The sequence below is a fragment of the Erpetoichthys calabaricus genome, chromosome 14 (genome assembly GCF_900747795.2).
Source record: "Erpetoichthys calabaricus chromosome 14, fErpCal1.3, whole genome shotgun sequence".
NCBI classification, from domain to species: Eukaryota; Metazoa; Chordata; class Cladistia; order Polypteriformes; family Polypteridae; genus Erpetoichthys; species Erpetoichthys calabaricus.
In genome coordinates, this window is record NC_041407.2 from 19040001 (window position 1) to 19064709 (window position 24709).

At 42.7% G+C, this 24709-nt stretch overlaps 1 protein-coding gene across 2 annotated transcripts in view; it reads right to left on the minus strand.

Moving 5' to 3' along the window:
- The window catches only part of LOC114665073 (testis-expressed protein 47), a 38748-nt gene that overhangs the window by 424 nt on the left and 13615 nt on the right, over positions 1 to 24709 (minus strand). Inside the window, exons 1-7 of one of the 2 annotated variants that reach the window (XM_028819448.2) lie at positions 23332 to 23635; positions 19877 to 19949; positions 18202 to 18305; positions 15656 to 15720; positions 5157 to 5358; positions 3049 to 3208; positions 1 to 61 (exon numbers count right to left, since the gene is read on the minus strand). The exon at positions 1 to 61 is cut by the window's left edge and continues 424 nt beyond it. In XM_028819448.2, coding sequence (XP_028675281.1) covers positions 18 to 61; positions 3049 to 3208; positions 5157 to 5358; positions 15656 to 15720; positions 18202 to 18305; positions 19877 to 19949; positions 23332 to 23448 — 765 coding nt within the window. In that variant the 5' untranslated portion in view covers positions 23449 to 23635 and the 3' untranslated portion in view covers positions 1 to 17. Of the gene's footprint in view, positions 62 to 3048; positions 3209 to 5156; positions 5359 to 15655; positions 15721 to 18201; positions 18306 to 19876; positions 19950 to 23331; positions 23636 to 24709 lie in introns of those variants that run through there. The other variant, XM_028819447.2, reaches the window with a different exon arrangement.

Below are 24709 nucleotides of genomic sequence, written 5' to 3' on the forward strand. Positions count from 1 at the left end.
CCCCACTCTGCCTATCTTCAGTCCAAAGGCAGGAAGTGTTCTGCTGGAGGCCACACAAACTCTGCAAAAGAACAAGTCGTCACATCTTAGCTGCGGAGTGTTGTGACGCGTGAATCTCCTTTGGTTTAGGGAGACTTTATTATCCTGGCAGGAAGAATCAGAGCATTAGGCGCCATTACAAAACTATAAGAAAATGAGCCAAGAGGGGAGAACTAAAAGCTGGTGTTATCTTAAGTATGCACACTCAAGATTAGTACAAAGAAGGAAAATGGCCTTTAACAACACATCAAATAATAATAATCCAGAATTCAGCAGCATCTCTACAAGTAACAGGACTCAAAATGCTCACAGCTGTAGGAATAAAAAATGTATCTGTTGCTTTTTACCCTTGGGAACTGAAATCTGCAGCAACTATTATATTAGGAAAAAGACAATGGCTCCAGTCTGATGGAGTCACGTCTCCTTTCTTTCTAACTTGTTTGTGATGCAGCTCAGTGACAAAGGTCTGCTGTAAACAAATAACCTTATTGCTAATTTCTCCAGTGTTGTTAAGATACTTTATATTCTTAATGCTTAGGTTGACAAGCCATTATATTACTCTTCTTGGAGTAAACCCTCAGCCTCTCCCAAACCTGGAAACCTATGCAAAAATGGTTAAGCCCGAAAGTCAGTCAGTCAGTCAGTCATTTTCCAACCCGCTATATCCTAACTACAGGGTCACGGGGGTCTGCTGGTGCCAATCCCAGCCAGCACAGGGCACAAGGCAGGAACAAACCCAGGGCAGGGTGCCAGCCCACCACAGGGCACACACACCCACACATCAAGCACACACTAGGGACAATTTAGGATCGCCAATGCACCTAACCTGCATGTCTTTGGACTGTGGGAAGAAACCCACGCAGAAACGGAGCGAACATGCAAACTCCACGTAGGGAGGACCCGGGAAGTAAACCCAGGTCTCCTTACCGCGAGGCAGCAGTGCTACCCACTGTGCCGCCCTAAGCCCGAAAGTCTCTCAGGTTAACCTGTTTTGATGAAAGATGGCGCATTAAGCCCAAAGAAGACATGGGACAGTGTTCTGCTGCCATCTAGTGGATAAAATGGCATAATCCTGCAAAACATCATGAATATTTCTATGTTAACTCGTCAATATTTATGAGTGGGGCGGAGCCTTCAACTAAAACACACAATGGTGTGTAAAGGAGAAGCTGTAAAGCCAGTTTTAGAACAAACTGAAACAGAACCATTATTTGAATCAAGAGATAGTGACGATGTGAATTGGTCATCAGACTTGACACAGATAGTGAAATTGATGCATACGGCACGGTAAGACCAATCTGCCATGATATGTCTGGTAAATTTAGTCACCGATGAAGAGGAAGGACAAAGACATTAGCCTACTAAGCACTGTTCACAATGTAGTAACTGTTAATGTTCATGTCGGGGGAAATGTGTAAGTCACTAAGTGTTGGGGTATAGTCGCTCACAATAACACAAGGGTCGCATCTATTGTGCGGATCAGGCACTGACTTTCTACCTTCTCGTGCGCAAGAAACACATTTCTACTGTCCTGATTGTGGCGTTGGGCTGTGCACTGGCATCTGTTTCAAAACATGTCACACCAATGATGTGTACAAAATCGGCATCATTGCAGCAGGTGACACTCGACATGCCTGTCCTGGTGTATTTACATTGACGTTTTGGTCTTTTTATGTTTCTGTTAACACGTCATAACATTTTTTCTTGTTGAAAATAATTCAATGTTTTTGACTTATTTTTCCAGGGGTAAACATAACACGAAGGAGCTTAACCTCCTCAGAGTTAGACCTGAGTGTCACATGAGCTGTAAAATTACTCAGGTTATAAAAGTGCTAACAGCGTTAGTGCCGAGCGTTACTTGGGCAATGGTGTAGGTGTGTCTTACATAAGCGTCAGGCCCCAGCATTACCCGGGCAAGAATGAGCTCAGTTGGCACTAAGAGGCCTAATGTATCCTAAGAAAACATTCCCTCAGGGTTACATTATATTGACCAGATGGTACTATTCAACGCAAGGCAGAATAGTTCCATTGGTTCTGTCCCTACCCTCTCCGTAACACAGCAGAACTTGAGATTCTTCGGACAAGGTGACATTTTTCCTATTATGAGTTGGCTTGCTTGGGTGTTCATGTGCCGACTGCAGCCTCCATGACAGAAGTGAACCTAGCGTGGTCTTCTAGTGCTGTAGCCAGTCCACTTCAAAGTCCACCATGTTCTTCATGGATGCCTTTCTGCACGTCACTGTTATCTGAGTATTTGTCTATTAGCTTGAACAAGTCCGGCCATTCTTCTGCTCTTATTCACCCACAGATTTGCTGCTCACTGGTTATTTTTTGGTTATGAACATTAGAACTTTAGAACACTGTAGATGAGAACAGGACATTCAGCCCAACAAAGCTCACCAGTCCTATCCACTTATTTCTTCCAATAAAACATCAAGTAGAGTTTTGAAAGTCCCTAAAGTCCAACTGTCTACCACACTACTTGGTAGCTTATTCCAAATGTCTATCGTTCTTTGTATAAAGAAAAACCTCTTAACGTTTTTGGGAAATTACAGTCCTTAGAGTTTACAATGTGTGAAACTACCAAGAAAGCTGCTGTTTGAGATGCCGCTTCTGGACACCAACAGTACTGCTGTCAAAGTCTTGGTGCAATCATTCATCTTGCCTATTTTAATGTGTGGTCAAACAACAACTAACCCAGTCTGCATGCTACTGTAAATAAATTGGTTGGTGGTCACGTGATGCGCTAGTTGTGTTATCAAGTCAGTGGTTCTTACAAGGTGGTCATCAACATTATTCAGTACCTTCCATAATTAACATTGCTGTAATTCATTAAAGGCTGACATTTGGAGGTAAGTGTTCCACACTCATATCTTCTTCTTCAGCTGCTGGTTTTAATGAACATTGGTTAACAGCCCATTGCACTGGCTGGAGCAACATCATGGCCAGTTCGTTTGGTATTTACTCGTGGTGGTTACAACAGTGGGGGATACAATGGAAAACCCTTACCTGAGTCCAGCATGACGTCTAGAGGACCGTCGTAGCTCTTCAAATATTCCTCAGGGGTCAAAAGTTGTTTGCACTTGAGCAGGATTTTGATGGTGTCTTCGGGCAAGATTAACTCCGGCACTTTGTCAAAAACGGCAGAGTCTGCGGAGTTTTTAGAGGCCTGTTGGGGAAGAACAGGAACCATTCAGTCAAACTGAGCTCATCTGACTTCATTTCCTTATACAATTGTCTACCAGGAAGCAGAAGTCTGCAGGCATTGGGCTTGGGGTGCTATGACACAGTAGACTCCAACGACTTTATGAAATAAGTTGGAAACTGGTCGAGTAGCATAAATACAAGGGAAGCTCAGCAGTCGGCATTTTTGCTGAAGAACAAGCCAAAAATGAACCCTCCATGGGTTCGATTTGCCAAGCGAGGTCAAACCGTTCCTTGAGGAACCCAAAAATAAAGTACAGTGCGTGTAATGACCTTGCTGCAAACCTCCAGTGCTACGCTCCGTTGAGGAGGTTGTTGCATTTCATTATATGTCAGGGATGTTGCATCATACGCCTGGCTACTCTCTGCTGAAGTTTAGGGTTGTTTATCTGACTCGAAAATGACTGGCGAGTAAAACAAGTGACTTAAACGTTCAATCTAATTGGCTGTTCAGAGGAGCCTCTGAATTGTGGGTCTGCACTTAGACCTTTCTTCATTTCCAGACCAAGGCCAGAAGAAATTCACGTTTTGCTATTTGTTCATGAAAAATTACTTTTGCAAATAAAATGCACTTCACTGTAATAAGATTTTTTAAACACTAGCTCTATGGGCAATTGGCCAGGACCAAAAAAAAAAAATCTTAAATCGAAAACTTCATTTAAAGAGTTTGCTCTAATGGAAATTGACCTGTATCTGTAAACTAATAATTATTAGTTTATAATTATTATTATTATTATTATTATAATTTAAGGGTCTGAATAAACAGATTTCAATTTTTGATTTTTATCAAATTTGCAAAATGTTCTGAAAACATGTTATTACTTTGTCATTATGGGCTATTATTGAGGAGACCCAGGAGAAGGTGGAGAACTTCTCTAGAGAGGAGAGGAATGAAGGTCAGTAGGAACGAGACAGAATACTTGTGTGTAAATGAGAGGGAGGTCAGTGGAATGGTGAGGATGCAGGGAGTAGCATTGGAGAAGGTGGATGAGTTTAAATACTTGGGATCAACAGTACAGAGTAATGGGGATTGTGGAAGAGAAGTGAAAAAGAGAGTGCAGGCAGGGTGGAGTGGGTGGAGAAGAGTATCAGGAGTGATTTGTGACAGACGGGTATCAGCAAGAGTGAAAGGGAAGGCCTACAAGACGGTAGTGAGACCAGCTATGTTATATGGGTTGGAGACGGTGGCACTGACCAGAAAGCAGGAGACAGAGCTGAAGGTGGCAGAGTTAAAGATGCTAAGATTTGCATTGGGTGTGACAAGGATGGACAGGATTAGACATGAGGACATTAGAGGGTCAGCTGAAGTTGGATGGTTTGGAGACAAAGTCAGAGAGGCGAGATTGTGTTGGTTTGGACATGTGCAGAGGAGAGATGTTGAGTATATGGATGAAGCTGCCAGGCAAGAAGAAAAGAGGAAGACCTAAGAGAAGGTTTATGGATGTGATGAGAGAAGACATACAGGTGATGGGTGTAACAGAACAAGATGGAGAGGACAGAAGGATATAGGAGAAGATGATCCACTGTGGCGACCCCTAATGGGAGCAGCCAAACGAAGAAGAATGTAGATTGATTGGCAAAAATTGCAAAATCAGTCCAATTAAAATGAAATCTACAACCAACACAGAAAGTGAAGGGGTCAGAATTCTTTCCACTTCATGTACTGTAAATATAAAACATGCACTTATTGTAGGTTGATTGGTGGCTCCAGACTAGCCTGGCACGAGTAACTGTGTCCTAATCTAAACTGGCACCCCCATGTGGGGTTGTTTTCTGCCTTGTTGTCCCAATGCAGTCCTTGATAGGCTCCAACCTCCACAATCCTGAATTGAAATCAGTGGTTATCAAAATGGAGTGCACCGAGCAGCCCCCATTTTTTTTCTGTTTTAGGAACGAGACTGCTTGTACATCACCTTTGGAGATGTCAGGAAATGCATCCCCAGTTTCAGCAAGACACTCAGGGATTCTAGAATGAGTTCGCCTGTTGGCTCCTCGTGCTCCTGGCCTGTTATCCTGCTGGAAGGGATGCTGAGCACCTTGTAGGTCCACTGCTGAAAGAGTCGGTGAGGAATATCATGCGACATCACCAGGACTTTGGGCTCCAGGATCAGAGGGCTGAAGGCATTAAAACAAACAAGAAAAAGAGAGTTAAGAACGTAAACCTCTCGTTGAGAGCTACGTGTCCACACTTGGCATAAAATCAACTCTCCTCATTCTCATACTGTACTAAGAGTGCGATTCATCTCTGGTGTTTGATCACAGACAGGAGCTGAAGGTGCAGCTGAGTATTACAGAGCATCCGGTCTGGGAATTCATTGTCTTGTGTGCATTGTACCTGACTGTAGTGGTGAAGCCGGAGCTCATTCTCAGATTATGGTGCCACATTACTGATCACTCCACACCCACATTCTCACTTCTAGTGGTGACCAACACATTGAGATGGAGGGTACAGGCAGCAGAAATGAGAGTCCTGGACTCCTTCTCTGGGGTAGGGTGAAGGGTTCAGCAACACGGAAGAACATCACAGTGGAACCGCTGCTTCTCCAGACTGAGAAATTTGGGTGTGCACCAAATTAACATCATTCTGCACAAAAAAATGTAAATGCCTATCAGACAGCATCAGAGTCACAATCACTAATAATCCACTAACACTTGTGTTTGGTGGACTCCCAGATGCCTTTACTTCACTATTGGCATGTAGACTTGTCTTAATCAACTGGAAGAATCCTAATTCACTTCTGCTAAGTCAGTGGGTTACTGATGATATATACAGTATCTACTACTAGCCATCCCCTGCGGCTCCGCCCACGTATTAGTAAAACAGGCCAGCAAGGAGGCCCCGCCCAGCTTTCTACTCCTGACGTCACTCTTCACCCCTCCCCACGGTGTAGCGCCAATGTATCGCTCCTGCAAGCGAACTATGATACTGAGCGCAATGAGAGAAGTAACAAAATCAACCGGAATGTTCAAGCAAAATATAGAAAAAAACACTATATATATTAAAACAATACTTTTTTAAAAACATGTTAATATTAAGTTAAAAAGTGTACTAAAAAGTAAAAAATAAACCTTTCATACATCACTCGCAAAATAAAAACGTTGGCCACTTTTGCTAAGATTTTATAGATTGATGAAAAGCGCCCACGCTCTCTAACAGGAGCAGCCGAAAGAAGAAGAATGTGTGTAAATTGATTGGCAAAAATGGCAAAATCTGTTCATTTAAAACGAAATCTACAACCAACACAGAAAGTGAAGGGGTCTCAATTCTTTCCACTGCGTGTAAATATAAAACATGCACTTATTGTAGATTGATTGGTGGCTCCAGACTAGCCTGGTACGAGTAACTGTGTCCTAATCTAAACTGGCACACCCATTTTTTGCTAAGATTTTATTGATTGATGAAAAGCGCCCACGCTTTCACTTTACGAGTGATGTATGACTTATTGTTTACTTTTTAGTACGCTTTTTAACTTAATATAAGCATGGTTTTTAAAAAGTATATATATATATATATATATATATATATATATATATATATATATATATATATATATATATTATTTTCAACTTTTTAGTCTTGGGTTTGTTTTAGTATAATTTTGTAGTCAATATTTTAACACTTCCTTTAATATTTCTATCCGTTACTAACGCCATCTATTGGTGAAATCTTTAACTATTCTTCATATGAAAATTTCATTTCTTAATTAACATGGATTAATTGATCAATTAGTGAAACTGATTATTGATTCATGTATTTCCATCGCAAGTGAGTAAGTGTGCAAAATTTCAAGTCATTTGGACAATAGGAAGATTTGTACCAGACAAGGTGAACAGGTGAAGTTAAAATAAGCGTGGTAATAAAAAAAGATCTAAATCCGTTAAGTAGTTCTATCGTTCGCTAACTAAGCACAGTTAAGGTTATGCCCCGAGGCAGACGCGTGAGTGAGGAGGGCTCCGCAGCCCAATGAGTCTCTCTTGGATTCGCACTAATTAATCGGTACCGCAAGTGAACTATGATACTTAGCACGCTGAGAAAGTCGCAGAATCAACGGCATGTACAAGCAAATTATAGAAAAAAACCCGATCTAAATCCGTTAAGTAGGTCTCTCGTGAAAAGCGGACAGACATACAAACGGGTCTGAAAAACTATAAGAAATTTCACGCTTGTTCCACGACATTTTTAAAACCGTTTCTTAGCAAGCACCTATGGGCCACGGGTAACCTACATTCCAAATTTCAAGTCCCAAGTCCTCATGGTTCGGGAGATTTCATGATGAGTGAGTCAGTGGTATTTGGCTTTTATATATATATATATATATATATATACAGTATATATATTCACGGCATTCGTAGTCTGAATTACAATGTAATTGTATGGGTGGTTACCTACCAGGTAACGCTTGAGGTTGGTCCGATCTACATGCTGTCAAATAAACGAACCACATGCCGTGGCGCAACGTTAGGGGCTTCGCCTCTTGCGCCGACGTTCGATTCCCGAGAGGGAGTGCAGCGCGTGTGTACGCCTGATGGGCCCAGAATTAGGGCGAAACACGTGTCGCGTACTCTTTGCATTATTTGACAGTAAACTATTTCAACCATATATATATATATATACATATGTTACAGCCAAAACCCAAAGTTCAGCCAGTTCCCGAATTGACCGGCCATTTCGCATTTTGGCCGCGAGGTGTGGCCAAAGTCCGAAGTACTAGACCAGCATATATGTTACTTTGGCCAGCCATTTCGCGAAGTGGCGAGAACTCCCTGGTCAAAATTCGATGCACTGATGTAAGACTGTCCGCTCAAGGTGCGAAGATGCTTAAAAAATTTCAGATGCCGATTCAGAAGTGAGTTTTCCATTCTGCACGAGAAACTGCTCAAGGCGGGTCTTGTTCAGCAAAGCGGACGCCACTTGAGACGGCCTTCCCCTCGCCCAAACACTAACCTTAAGGTCAATAAAATAGGTCCCTGATGTTAAGTCACTATTTTATTGCTAAAATGATAACAGAAATGTGAAATCTACTTATATACCTGATCTTAATTATTGTGTAACAACCAAGTGGTGTCTGCTTTCTGAACATGAGCCGCCAAGGCTACACTCAACGCAATTGCACTACTAAGTGCGCAACAAATCGCTGCTCATGCCTTTTTCCTTCCGACTTTGGCCGATCGCCCCATGCCATTTCACAAACTGGCTGGCCAAATCCCGAAATCGAGGAAAAGATCGGACATTGGCCGGTCAATTTACAGCCACATTGGCCATTTCCCGCTTTGGCCAATTTCGGGTTTTGGCCGTAACATATGTGTATAGATAGATAGATAGATAGATAGATAGATAGATAGATAGATAGATAGATAGATAGATAGATAGATAGATAGATAGATAGATAGATAGATAGATAGATAGATAGATAGATAGATTTGATACTGGAAAAAAAATCAAATTCTCTCTTAGAGGATCTGTGCAAAACATTTTTAAAACCTGGCTGGCAATAATATGTTAGAATGAGCACTTAAATTGAGGAGAAAGACTCCTTTCCCTCTTTACGACTCTCAAAAGTTCCTCTATTTCTCATGAGTAGGGTTTGAATTGAATTTAGTTTTGTTAAGTTTGACTTGATTGTATGGAATCTTACATACTTTAAATAAATTCAATGAAAGAAAGAAAGAAAGAAAGAAAGAAAGAAAGAAAGAAAGAAAGAAAGAAAGAAAGAAAGAAAGAAAGAAAGAAAGAAAGAAAGAAAGAAAGAAAGAAAGAAAGAAAGAAAGAAAGAAAGAAAAAGAAATTAGACTGTTCAGCTGCATTCCTCGGCCCAACTATTGAAATTTGTCTGACCCACGTGACCCACCGAGCCTGCCACGTTGATGTCACCATTCCGTTATCGTGTGATCTTCTTCGGAAAACTGCAGATGTAACACAGCCATGCTGACAGTTGAACGGGGAGAGAGGGCCTGTATTTAAGCTACAGAGTGTGACGCTTGAGTGTTTGATCCAAGGTGCAGGTAGGAACATTCTTGCTTTGTTAGGTTTTGAAGTTGTTTGTGGTATAACTTCTGAAATTTTAATTTGCTTGATTGTATGTTATGTTACTTTTCAGAAATAAAATGATTAAATATAAATTTAAAAACACAGCAGAGCAGATCTGGATTGTCCAAGTCTAAAGTCCGCCTTACAAATCTGATTGAGCAAGGCAGGTAACCCAGCATTGTACTGCAGAAAGTCTTCTCCTTATATTTGTCTAAATTATTTATTTGTCTCCTATTCATATTTGTGTAAGTAATTTATTAGTAATTATAACGAAATTACACATTTCTCTTTAAAACCTGGCTGCTGTCAGAGTAATATGAATGTCTTGTTATTTTCGGTTAGCACATCTTCCATTTGCTGTTTGGTCATTGAGCTCTAGGTGGCAGCAGAGAGCCGTGTGACAGGGACACTTTAATGTTGCGTTTCATGGCCGTCTGCTCCTTTGTGTTTACATTTATTTGCTTAGCACAGCGGTTCTCAAACTGTGGGGCGGGCCCCCCTAGCAGGGCGCTAAGTAACAAATAAGGGGGCACAAAGATGTGAAAAAAAGAAAACAAGAATCAAAAATATGAAAAATACATCTATTGAAACCAAAACAAATTAACTTAAACTACATTCTGATACTAGAAAAATAAATATAGAGTTAGATAAATGTCGATAAAAGTTAAGTAGGTATAATAAAATATGCATCTATGATATATCATTAATTTAAAAAGAAAAATTGGTATTAGTGGGCTCCTTTCAAAAAAACCTTAGGGGGGCGCAATTAAAACTGTTATGAAAACTTGGGTCGCAAATACTTAAAGGTTGAGAAACGCTGGCATAGCAGAAGTTTTTATCCAAAGTAACTTACAAAACAGGTCAACGTAATCTAGTAAACATCAATGAAGGGGGGAGCTGTTTTGGAGCAAGTGTGCCAGGACAATGGTGCAAATTGATCACCACAAGTGAAGAGCGCAGAACAGACTACAATCAGACAGAAAGAGTGAAGTGTTCCACTTCTGAAATGATGAGAAGTATGTTTTGGGTCTCACTGAAAAAGTTTATATGTTGTCTAAATCAGGGGTCTTCAACCTGAGCCTGGAACAGGGGAGAGTCCCGAGGCTTTGGAAAACATCTTGCATCACCCCAGTCCCAAAGGTATCACGTCCAGGTGAGCTGAATGACTTCTGGCCTGTCGCCCTGACGTCACATGTGATGAAGACCATGGAGAGGCTGCTGCTTCACCACCTGAGGCCACAGGTCCACCACGCCCTCAACCCTCTGCAGTTCGCATACCAGCAGAAGGTGGGAGCGGAGGATGCCATCATCTACATGCTACACCGATCCCTCTCCCACTTGGACAGAGGCAGTGGTGCTGTAAGAATTGTGTTTCTAGACTTCTCTAGCACCTTCAGCACCATCCAACCTCTGCTCCTTAGGGACAAGCTGACAGAGATGGGAGTAGAAGAGATGGTAATTCATACCTGGTAGCATGGATCGTGGACTGTCTTAAAGACAGACCTCAGTATGTGCATCTCGGGAACTGCAGGTCTGACATTGTGGTCAGCAATTCAGGAGCGCCACAGGGGACTGTACTTTCTCCGGTCCTGTTCAGCCTATATACATCGGACTTCCAATACAACTCAGAGTCCTGCCACGTGCAAAAGTTTGCTGATGACACTTCGATCGTGGGCTGCACCAGAAGTGGGCAGGAGGAGGAGTATAGGAACCTAATCAAGAACTTTGTTAGATGGTGCGACTCAAACCACCTACAACTGAACACCAGCAAAACCAAGGAGTTGGTGGTGGATTTTAGGAGGCCCAGACCCCTCATGGACCCCGTGATCATCAGAGGTGACTGTGTGCAGAGGGTGCAGACGTATAAATACCTGGGAGTGCAGCTGGATGATAAATTGGACTGGACTGCCAATACTGATACTCTGTGTAAGAAAGGACAGAGTCGACTATACTTCCTTGGAAGGCTGGCGTCCTTCAACATCTGCAATAAGATGCTGCAGATGTTCTATCAGACGGTTGTGGCGACGCGGTAGTATGCTGGGGAGGCAGCATAAAGCAGAAGGACGCCTCACGCCTGAACAAACTGGTGAGGAAGGCAGGCTCTATTGTAGGCATGGATCTGGACAGTTTGGCATCTGTGGTGGAGCAATGGGCGCTGAGCAGACTCCTATCAATCATGGAGAATCCACTGCATCCACTGAACAGGATCATCTCCAGACAGAGGAGCAGCTTCAGCGACAGACTGCTGTCACCGTCCTGCTCCACTGACAGACTGAGGAGATCGTTCCTCCACCACACTATGTGACTCTTCAATTCCACCTGGGGGGGTAAACTTTAACATGATACAAAGTTATTGTCTGTCTGTATACCTGCATTGTTATCACTCTTTAATTTAATACTGCTTTTATCAGTATGCTGCTGCTGGAGTAGGTGAATTTCCCCTCGGGATTAATAAAGTATCTACCTACCTACCTACCTAAACATAAATTTGATGTGAAGTGAGCCACCAGATGAGCAACTAAGTTGGGGCCTCAAACTCCAACCAACTTCACTTCATTCCGTTTCTTAATTTGAAGCCAATTCTCGTTGCTAATTAAACCTGTTATTTAATTCCATGGCGCTCATTCTGCCATGGCAGACATTTCCAAAACTGTTAATTTTCTTTTTTAAGAGCACGGTCCGTCAAAATGTTTTGTTGGCCTGAGCAGATGAACATTACTGAGGCCTTCACCTTTCTTTATTTTCAGTTATTGTGTGATGGATGCAGGTTGTTGTTTATGTGTTCATTTTGTGTCTTAATATTGTTTGCTTGCTAATTAAGGAAAAAAGAAATAATTAAGTGGCCTGAGTCTTAAGATGTGCATCAATTAAAATAAGGCAAAGTGTTAATTAGCAGCAAAAAAAATCTGCTCACTAATTAAGAAAAGGGTTAGAATGAAAACCTGCAGCCACGGTAGCTCTCCAGGACTGGAGTTGGAGACCCCTGCTCTAAAGGAGCAAATCAATTAAAATTAATTCAAAAGTAGTTAATCCATCCATCCATCCATCCATTTTCCAACCCGCTGAATCCGAACACAGGGTCACGGGGGTCTGCTGGAGCCAATCCCAGCCAACACAGGGCACAAGGCAGGAAACAATCCTGGGCAGGGTGCCAACCCACCGCAGGACACACACAAACACACCCACACACCAAGCACACACTAGGGCCAATTTAGAATCGCCAATCCACCTAACCTGCATGTCTTTGGACTGTGGGAGGAAACCGGAGCGCCCGGAGGAAACCCACGCAGACACGGGGAGAACATGCAAACTCCGCACAGGGAGGACCCGGGAATCGAACCCAGGTCCCCAGATCTCCCAACTGCGAGGCAGCAGCGCTACCCACTGCGCCACCGTGCCTCCGAAAAAGTAGTTAATTAACAGCAAAAACAGAACACTAGCTGCGGTGGGCTGGCACCCTGCCCGGGATTGGTTCCTGCCTTGTGCCCTGTGTTGGCTGGGTTTGGCTCCAGCAGACCCCCGTGACCCTGTGTTCGGATTCAGCGGGTTGGAAAATGGATGGATGGATGGACAGAACACTAGGGCGGCACGGTGGTGCAGTGGGTAGCGCTGCTGCCTCGCAATTAGGAGACCCGGGTTCGCTTCCCGGGTCCTCCCAGCGTGGAGTTTGCATGTTCTCCTCGTGTCTGCGTGGGTTTCCTCCGGGCGCTCCGGTTTCCTCCCACAGTCCAAAGACATGCAGGTTAGGTGGATTGGTGATTCTAAATTGGCCCTAGTGTGTGTTTGGTGTGTTTGTGTGTGTCCTGCAGTGGGTTGGCACCCTGCCCGGGATTGGTTCCTGCCTTGTGCCCTGTGTTGGCTGGGATTGGCTCCAGCAGACCCCCGTGACCCTGTGTTCGGATTCAGCGGGTTGGAAAATGGATGGATGGACAGAAACGGATCAGAATGAAAACCTGAAGCCAATGTGGTCCCCCAGGACCGGAGTTGGGGACCCCTTGTTACGGTATGCTTGCTTTGTATCATATTCTGATAATTCTGACCAATATGTTAAGAAGTTTACCAATAGCTATTCTTCTTCCCGCAACCGGTCAACAAAGAAATGAAACTTAAATCGTCATTTACTTTGCCAGCTTCCACCTGTTCAGTGGGACAGTGGATCCCCTGCCTCATCAGCTTTCCACCATCTTTAGAGCTGGCAAGGTGAAGACACTTGTGATTTGAACGCTTCTTGCCCCAACCGTTGACGCTGATGGCGTAATTAATGTGTGGCCTTGAATTGAAATGCAATACACTCAGAGTAGTCATTAAGCGAAATGCAACATGTCTGCTTTTCTTTTAGTTAGTAACACGCGATCCATGGACTTTTGCATTAAAATGCAATTTGCTTTTGTTTTGCATTTACTCCGTTGGGCCCCTGAGTAAGGTCCTTAACCAGAAAATTGTTCCAGGTGTGCAGTACAATGGCCGACCCTGCACTCTGCCCCCCCCCCCCCAAAGGTCATGCAAAAAAAAACCAAAACAATTTCCCCTCGGGGATTAATACAGTGTCCCGAAAACATGCCAAAAATTTTAAACTGACACAAAAATAGTGTGTTATTGTGAAAAGCTAACATTTGATTGATAAGTTTTTAATTTTGACACAATAAAGCCGTGCCATGATGAAACGCACCGTGTGTATTTAATGTGATGGATTGCGTTTCAGATGGCACTGCCAGTAGACAGAGCATCCTTTTGCTGTTTTCTTACTTGTCCCCAGGTGGCGACAGTGAGCTGTATGAGTTGACCTACTTAGTGCTGGTGACTTCATTGTGCCCCGTCAGCTTCTGAGATGCTTTGTCATGTAGTTTGGCACAAAGAATGAGGCCTATTTGAGAGCACTCATTATGACGGGACAGTGGGCGTGTGAATTTGTTAATCCCAGCTACCGGTTTATGCTGCTCAGATGTGTAGATGAACTGTATCTGAGTCCTCGCAGACGCCACGTGCTGGGGCTTTTCAGATAATCCTTTGTGCCATCTGTGCAACGTGATGAAGTGCAGGACCCCGTCTGCACCTTCGTATTTTTTTTAAATTCCTGCTATCTGCTATCACCACCATGGACAGAGTGAAGAAAGCCACGTGAAGCTCGGCGGGCAGTTCAATGTGCACAAGTGTTTTCAAAATGCAGGCCATCCCTTCCTCCATTTTCTAAATTTACTGTTTTTGTTTTACTTGAGGAACATAGGAGGAACAAGCACAATACAGGAGCCAGCAGAGGCATCCCACCAGCCCTTCAAAACATGTAACCCACCTGAAGCTAAGCATGCCTGGGTCTGGCCAATACTTGGATTTTAATTTTGATTTGATTTAATATGCTTTGTTAATCCTCAAGGGGAAATTGTCTTTTTGCATGGCCTTTGGGGGGGTCAGCCATTGTGCAGCACCCTTGGAGCAATTTTCAGGTTAAGGGCCTTGCTCATGGGCCCAACGGGGTAGGATCCCTTCTGGCAGTAATGGGAGTTGAACCAGCAACCTTCCACATACCAGCACAGATGGGAAAGCTTAGGTTGCTGCTGGGAGAACTGTTGGTGAGGTGAGGCCAGCGGGGGGCAGAGAGAGCAGTGACAGACCACTGTGCTGTAAAAAATGATGCCATCCATCAGATGAGATGTAAAACTGAGGTCCTGACTCTCTGTGGTCATAAAAGATCCCTGGGCATCCTTTGACAAGAGCAGGATGGATTCCTGATGTCCTAGCTAAAAATTGCCCACCACAGCATTGTCCAATCTGCCCCCCAATCATCGATTATCTCTTATTGGCTAATTATCTCTCACCCCTTCACCACCTAATAGCTCCTGTGTGGTGAGTGCGTTGGCACATGAATAGCAGCCATCACATCATCCAGGTGGATGTTGCATAATGGTGGTGGGTGAAATGGCCCCCAACTGTGAAGTAGTGTGAGTAGCTAGAAATGCACTATATAAATGTGTTATTGTTAACCCCAGAAGGGATGCCAGGCCATTGTAGTTGACCATTGTACCCAACCTACTGGTAAGATGTCTTCAGCATTTCTATACACCAAGTCCAAGCAAGTAAGGTGACCCACTCATAATCACATAAAGATGGCGCTGGACTCAACAACCTTGTGCTTGACATTTTAACACCTTGGTCACTGGTGGGTCCAGCTGCCTTCACTAACAGTCCGTAGACTTGCACTTTTGAACCAGCTGGACTTTAATGGGGTGCCAATCTCTTGAACCTTTCTAGTCACAAGCCGAAACACAGTGCCACAAGTGTCACACAAGTACTGATGGGGACATTTGGTGGGCTTATAGACATTTACGGACAGTCTGTCAAGATGGGACACAACAGTGACCCCCTCCCCTCTTTCAGTTGATCTCTCACCTGTGACTCCGACTCTCCGCATCCCGCAGGTCACGCAGAATGGAGTAAAGCACATCACTGGAGGACTAAAGGTGAACACAAGAAAACAGTATAAAGATGGGTGAGCTGGACATTTAGCCAGACAGCACTGATGGAAGGGAACATTAAACATAGCTGAGCATTTTAGATGTAAAGATGGTGATGAATTATGGATGCTTGCTATTATTAACAAAAAAATATAGTCATGGTGGCTGGCAGCAAGATAAAGAAGAAGATCAAGCTGCCTGGGCAACTGATGAAGGAAATGGCAAAGATGAGTGGCTGGTAACTGTGGTATGATGAGGTCAGTTCACCTTAAGGTAATGAGAAGATGAATGTAGGTGACCACCTGATATGTATGTAGTGTTAAAGGATGGGCATTTAATGAGTTGAGGGTTAAGCTAGTGGAGTAACCGATGAAGGAAATGGCAAAGAAGGCTGGCTGGTAACTGTGGTATGAATAGGACAGCTCACCATAAGGTAATGAGAAGATAAATGTGGGTGACCGGATGAAGGAAATCGCAAAGATGGCTGGCTGGTAACTGTGGTATGACGAGGTTAGCTCAACATAAGGAATTAATAAGATGAATGTGGGTGACCACCTGATATGAATGTAGTGTTAGAGGACCAATATTTAATAAGTTGAAGGCATAGCTGGCTGGGGAACTGATGAAGGAAATGGCAAAGATGGGTGGCTGGTAACTGTGGTATGATGAGGTCAGTTCACCTTAAGGTAATGAGAAGATGAATTTGGGTGACCACCTGATATGTATGTAGTGTTAGAGGACCAACATTTAATGAGTTGAAAGTAAAGCTAGCGGAGTAACTAATGAAGAAAATAGCAAAGAAGGCTGGCTGGTAACTGTGGTATGAATAGGCCAGCTCACCATAAGGTAATGAGAAGATAAATGTGGGTGACCGGATAAAGAAAATGACAAAGATGACTGGCTGGTAACTGTGGTATGACGAGGTTAGCTCACCATAAGGAATTAATAAGATGAATGTGAGTGACCACATGATATGTAAAGCTAGTGGAGTAACCGATGAAGAAAATGGCAAAGAAGGCTGGCTGGTAACTGTGGTATGAAGAGGTCAGTTCACCTTAAGGTAATGAGAAGATGAATGTGGGTGACCACCTGATATGTATGTAGCGTTAGAGGACCAACATTTAATGAGTTGAAGGTAAAGCTAATGGAGTAACCGATGAAGAAAATAACAAAGAAGGCTGGCTTGTAACTGTGGTATGAATAGGCCAGCTCACCATAAGTTAATGAGAAGATAAATGAGGGTGACCGAATGAAGGAAATGGCAAAGATGACTGCTTGGAAACTATAGTATGAAGACGCCAGCTCACCACAGTGAGACGGTAAATATGAGTGGACACCTGATATGTATGTAGTGTTGAAGGGCCAACATTTAATGAGTTGAGGATAAAGCTAGTGGGGTAACTGATGAAGGAGATGGCAAAGAAGGCTGGCTGGTAACTGTGGAATGATGAGGTCAGCTCACCATAAGGAACTGAGAAGATGAATGTGGGTGACCACCTGATATGTATGTAGTGTTGAAGGATGGGCATTTAATGAGTTGAGGGTTACGCTAGATGGACAACTGATGGAGATGTCACAGTCAGGTGGATAGACATTTACATGAGGGTGGACACCTGACATATGTGGTGTTTAATAAGTTCAGGGTTAAACTGGATGGACAACTGAAGGAGATGACACAACTAGGTTGACATTTGGTAGTAATTATGGGAATAACTGGCAAAGTTTGACATGGACTAGAAGTGATAAAAGTGGATGGACAATTTGTGACGACAAAGTAAAGTGTATTGGTCAATTTATTAAATAAACCCTAAGGATAGGTGGACATTGGGCAAGATGGGCATGATAGAAATAGCTGCACACTTGATGAGAATTGTGAAAAGATGGCTGTACAATTCTGAAATGGTAAAGAGGGATGGACAGTTGATGACGAGATGGTGGTGGTAGATGACACTCAATAGATAGCAGAAGTGGCTGGACAGGAAATAAATAGAGAGCAAAGGAGGATGAGTTTTCTATTGAGAATAAACATTTAAATGTTAAGAGATGTTCAAAAGATGTGGCAAATATGGGTGGCATTAAATTATGGGATGAATTACATGTCAGGACAAATAATTATGATGACCCTTGATGAGATGTTAAGGCACTTGACAAATAATGGTTATTGAGATGGACACTTTCTTAATGGAATGAGGCAGGCAGGTCACTTGGCACAAAGGTGATGGCTGTCCATTTAATTAAGGGGACACTTGATAATACATAAAAGAGTGTTGGCTACATTAATTAAATTAAGGTGGATATGTTTCTGAAATCAAATGGAAATGACTGGTCAGATGACATGTAATGAGGCCACTGCTAGATGGTGTAGGTGGTCTTCAGCACTGGTCTTTTCAGGCCAGCAGTGACTGGTGTTTGGAGTCTGACTGGACACTTGTAGTTTCTTAGAGGGAGAACTAATTGAGCTGGATGGTCTGTTTCACTGACCTCGACCATATGGACCATTTGTGACGGATACAGCAACAGCAGTCCTGTGATCCCCACCCCAGGATAGTAGCGTTGAAGGTTCTGGTAGAGTCGCTCATAGTAACCTGGAGAGAGAGAGAGAGAGAGACGGTCATTGTATCATAAAGACAAGCACCTCCAGCCATGAGGGAGAGTTAAGAGACATCTGACCCCAGCACTGTCACATTACACAACCTCTAGTCGGAGGAGACGTCAGACTTGACAGCTCCAGTTGCTAATCTTGTTGGTGGAGTATGTCAGATTACACGACTAGCACACACTGGGGATGACAAATTAGGAGGCTCAATGGCAACAGTTCCACATTTCCAAAGTATTGCAAACTTGCCTCTTTTTCTGACTGGCAATAATAAGCTGGTGACCTTACAAGCGTTTTACACGTACGACGAGTTCAGCTGCGGTTATAGAAAAATGGATTCTTAAAACTGGTAATCTCTCAAACTACAAAAGTTTTATAAGCACATGAGAAAAGTAAATACAATATTTTTATAAACATTAAGACGTAAGAGTTAGGATTAAAAAGACTTATGCCTACATATTTGTATTATTCTGTATGAGCTGGAAACCACCAATAGTTCATAAGCCAAAGGTAAGACGTGCAGGAGAGCTGGGAAAGGACGGGCCCCTCGCTAAAAGAGAGAATGTGAAATCTTTGGCTGTAAATAATATTAGCAAGCGCCGCGCTAGTAGGGAGTAAGGACAGGCCTTGGCAAACAGAAATGATGGACAGAGAGAGGTTTGACACTCCCTCAGCTAAGAAATATTGGCAGAATTACAGATGAAGATGAGGATGAATAATGACTTGTATGATAAGAATTGTAATAAATGTAAGAGATGCCTATGGCTGCTCACTCATTGCCATCTCTAGTGAGTCTGTATGTGCGCCATACAATAAATCTTGATTCTGCTGCCTGTCCTGAGACTCTGAGTGCCTTCCTTGGGACTGAGGGTGTCCATGCTAGCCTTCTTCTGCCCTTTTTTCCATTCTGTCATGGAACTTAAAGCATGAGACACTAAAAAAACTGTTTAAAGGCCCCATCTTATTACTTAACTTTTATAACAATTTTCACTCACAGATTTCATTTATATAATGTTAGAGAGTCAATGACAGTTGTAGCACACTCCTGTCTGACATACTGTATCTCCATCAACTCAACGGGTCTGCGGCCCACCCTGACTAAATCACACGGCAGCTCACCTGGAAGTACAATACATACAATGATGAATAAGGAATGTGGGTTTTTTGGACCTCACAAACAGCAGAGCGGCTCCTCTGCCTGATGACTTGCGTTTTATGTACCATGATAGAATGAAAAAAAGGACACAGATTGTGCTGAACTTGTCATACCTGTTAATCCCACTTTACAGGCGCTGGTTCTGTTAGGCAGCCTGTTATTCACTGTCAGAAGTAAGAAGCAAGCTTGTGATACTTTGGAAATCTGAAACTGAGGTGGAAAGTCGTCACAAGGTCATCTAATATGTTAGCCCCAGCGAATCTCAGTTGTGTCCTCATCCTCAGGCGATGAGATCAGCAACCATATCCTCAAGATTAACATCCCGTCCGACTAGAAGTTGGGTAAAGTGATGCCAACTTAATGCAATGGGGCCTTAAGGCGATGACAGTCAAGATTCTCCTTACCTCCCAATGTCCTCCGGTCAGCCAGCTCAGGGGAGATTTTAGCGATGAATATCAGGCGATGGAGCAAAAACCTCTGCGATGGAGAGAGAAAAAGAGAAAAAAACTCAGGAAAATAGAAGGAGCAAGAGGGGTCTGTAACAATATCTGAGACCTCTTAATATCAGTGCTCCTCATCAAAAGTTCTAACTAAAATCCTCAAGATTTGTACAGCACTTTTCATCATTAAGTGCTCTAAATTATGAAGTATTTGCCAGATGTAATAATAAAGTGATATTAGTTATTAAATGTCATACGATATACGGCACCAAACATTATAAATAACCTACATTATCAATCGTCTTAGAAAATGCTCTCAAAGTGCCATGCATTATACACAGTATATAGTGCCCTACCCTATAAAACACCATACAGCTTAAAGTGTTATACTATATAAGATATGGCACCTACGTTATATACTGTAGTACTCTACACTATAAAGCACAAAACATTGTGAAGTGACTCTGATTACACAGTGCCCTGTGTTATACAGTAATGCACATTTTACATCTCCGTATTGTGCCATAGATCATAAAAATTCAACATTGCATAGTGTCCTACACTATAAAACACCATAAAGTGTTATATAAGACATGGCACCTTCATTATACACTGTAGTACTTTACACTTAAAGCACAAAACATTCTGAAGTGATATTAATGATATACAGTAGTCCCATATATAATTTAGTAATCTCCAAACAACACATTGTGCCATACATCATAAAGAACTCTACATTATATAGTGTCCTACAATATAAAACACCACAAAGTGTTATATACTATATGTCACCTGCATTATACAGCACTTTAATGTATATACTCTACACTGTAAAGTGACATTGATTATATACCTGAAGTGCCCTATGCAATATAGGGCGCTATATAATCTACACATATCTACATATACAATCTACTAATATAATCTGCATTATGCAGCTCCATATTGTGCATTTATCATAAAGATCTCTTCATTATATAGTGTCCTATACTATAAAACACTATAAAGTGTTATATAAGATATGACACCTACATTATACAGCACTTTAATTTATATTCTCTACACTGTACAGCACAAAACATTATGACGTTACATTGATTATATAATGCCCTCTGTTATATAATAATCTACATTATACAGCACCAAACAACACATTGTGCCATACATCATAAAGAGCTCTACATTATATGGTGTCCTACACTATAAAAGACCAGAAAAGTGTTATAAAGATATGACACCTACATTATACAACACTTTAATTTATATACTCTACACGTGTACAGCACAAAACATTATGATGTTACATTGATTATATAATGCCCTCTGTTATATAATAACTACATTATACAGCACCAAACAACACATTGTGCCATACATCATAAAGAACTCTACATTATATGGTGTCCTACACTTTAAAACACCACTATGATACCTACATTATACAACACTTTAATTTATATACTCTACACTGTACAGCACAAAACATTATGAAGTGACTTTGATTATATAGTGCCCTATGTTATATAGTAATCCACATTATACAGATCCATATTGTGCCATACATTATAAAGAACCCCTACATTATATGGTGTCCTAACACTATAAAAGACATAAAGCATTACATAAGATATGGCACTATATTATACAGAACTTTAATTTTTATACTCAACACTGTACAGCTCAAAACATTAGGAAGTGACTTTGATTACATAGTACCTTATGTTATATAGAATCTACATTATACAGCTCTGTACTGTGCATAGATCATAAAGAACTCTACATTATATAGTGTTCTAACACTATAAACCAGCAATATGGCACCTACAATATATAGCACTTTACTTTATATACTGTACACAGTACAGCACAAAACAAAATGAAGTGACATCGAATATATAGTGCCCTGTGTTATATAGTAATCTACATTATATACAATGTACCTCCAAATAACACAATGTGCCATACATGATAAAGAGCTGTACATTATATAGTGCCTTACATGATAAAGCATAACATAGCACTCCTACATCATATAGCAGCTTACATTATGAAGTGCCCCATATTATAAAGTACCAGACAATATAACGAGCTCTGCATCATAAAATGTCCTAAATTAAACGCACCAGACAATATAAAGTGTTTAAACTAATCGGTATCTTTACATGTACTAGTTTTGTATTTAATCGTTATTATGATCGATACTTACAATGTACCTGAGATCTACGTCTCAGTGCTCTGCACCTGCACTCCTTGAAGAGCGCTATACAGAAATTAATTGAATCGAAGTGAATGTTGCGCCATATTCTAACGTGCTCTACTGTTAAATGAACTGCATTACACAGCTCCCGATATTTCACAGCACACTACATGATAAAATGTTCTACATTATAAGGTGCCATGCATTATATAGCACCTTATGCTATAAAGCGCCATAAAGGTTTACAGTTGCCTGCATTATACAATGGGCTACATAATAAAATGCTGTTCATTATTAAAGTCCTCTCTGTCTTATATTCTGTCCATCCATCTATCTGCCAGACCGACTTCATCTTGGGTCATAGGGCAGCTGGAGCCTATCCCAGCAAGCATTGGGCTCAAGGCAGGAACAATCCCTGGATAGGGTGCCAGTCTTTACAGCATCCTTAGTTACAAATAACCTTATGGTACCCACAGCTTTTCATTATGAAAATACACACACACACTTGTAGCAAGTCATGGAGGACTGAGGCTCACCTCACATCACCTCACACAAAGGCTACTCTGCCCCTGGCAACAAAGGTGGAATTAACAAGAACTTTAGAGCCAGCCATTGGGACTATTCTTAGAAGACATAGTGGGGACTTTTCCGGAGACAGAGGTGAGGTACACTCCCCGTATTCTCTGAATCTAAGGCATGGGGTGACCACACAAAATCTGAATTCATTCTTTACTGGAGGAGGACACCACTTAGAGCACAGCATCCCTAATCCTAACTTCCATTCCTACAACTAAATGTGCCCTCAAAAAGCCACCTGATTTTTTTTTCCCATACCAGTCCATCCCTACTTCTTCCCTGAGATTCAACGAGACTGTATAGAAATGACTAGAGCATCTGAAGAGGACGATTTATACTGTCCACACCCTGCTCACTTCACTCATGACACCTGACTTTTCTGAACAGTAGACAGTCTACTCCTGATCTGCTCGAGACACAGCCTGGCTCACACATGCTACTAGAAACACAAATGGCACTGCTTGTGCTCCAAATCCAATTCCCTTACCCTAATGTCACATTCTCCTGTCCCCAGCTCAGGCGCCCACCCACACTGTGTACAATAAGCCAGCTCTGATTTGTTTCCAGTCTAAAGCCCCACACGAAATCATACTGAATGCTCCGGCCCCAGTACTGCTAGCCCACCCTGTCCCCTGTTCGCACTGACCATTTCCTCCTTGGGGTTCAGCAGTGCCCTCTTATCCAGCAGATGGTGATACAGGCTGTTGCCGACTTTCTGGGGCACCGGCTGTTTTGTTTTCCCTCCCTGCTTGTTGGCCTCCATGTTCTTGTCACAATGCTGCTATTGTCTCTCGCTCCTATTTGTGTTACACCCTCTCCTGCCTTGGCTACCAGGCAAGCAAACTCCAAGCCTGGGAGCTACCACTCCCCAGACGCGGCCGCGGCAGGATGACGAGCAGGCCCCCCTGAGGAGCGGGCTTTCAAAAGGCAGCCTTCCTTAGAAATGCTAAAAGCTCTGTGTGTGTGTCGTGTGTCCATCTGCCTCAATACCCATTAGTGTGTGCGCCTGAATGTGTGTGTGTCTGTCCATATGTGTGTGTACGTGGAGAGGTGTCTGAAAGTGTGTCTGTATATGTGCATATGCATTTCTGTCTAAATATCCATCAGACTGGGTGTCTCAGAATTCTGTTTTCGTTCAGACTGTGTGCGTACATGTCCAACAGTAGAAATGTGCGCCTCCATTTCTTTGTAAAATCTTGTATCTGTCTGTCAGTGCCTGAGTCAGTGCACATGCCCGTGTGTCTGAACGTCTGTCCACATTATGTCCATCGGTAGCAATGTGCGTCCATATGTGTGCAAATGACAATCCGTAAGCATGTGCATGTGTGAGAATGTGGACATGTCTGTCTCTCTGATCAGCTGTCAGCCTCATCTGCATGAATCCACCTGACTCTCCATTAGTGGGCCTCAGAGCAGGTGGGACCGTGTGTGCCTGAGGTCTGTATTCTGCAAAATAAAATGAAGTTCTGTATTTTATTATTTTCTCAGGGCGGCGCGGTGGCACAGTGGTAGCACTGCTGCCTCGCAGTTAGGAGACCCAGGTTCGCTTCCCGCGTCCTCCCTGTGTGGAGTTTGCATGTTCTCCCCGTGTCTGCGTGGGTTTCCTCCGGGTGCTCCGGTTTCCTCCCAAAGACATGCAGGTTAGGTGGATTGGTGATTCTAACTTGGCCTTGATGTGTGTTTGTGTGTATCCTGTGGTGGGTTGGCACCCTGCCTGGGATTGGTTCCTGCCTTGTGCCCTGTGTTGGCTGGGATTGGCTCCAGTAGACCCCTGTGTTCGGATTCAGCAGGTTGGAAAATGGATGGATGGATTATTTTCTCATTTATTATGGGACCGGAAAGCACTAATGTGTTGTATGGCAACCTGGACATGCAAGTAAGAATTTCACTGTACTCTGCATATATGACAAGACCACCACCGCCAGCACCAGTCCATTTCTCTACAACATTGTGCATCCATATATGGCATGGCGGACGGCCGGGACGCCCCTTCGCTATATGTTCAGGGGGAGCAGCTGTGGACT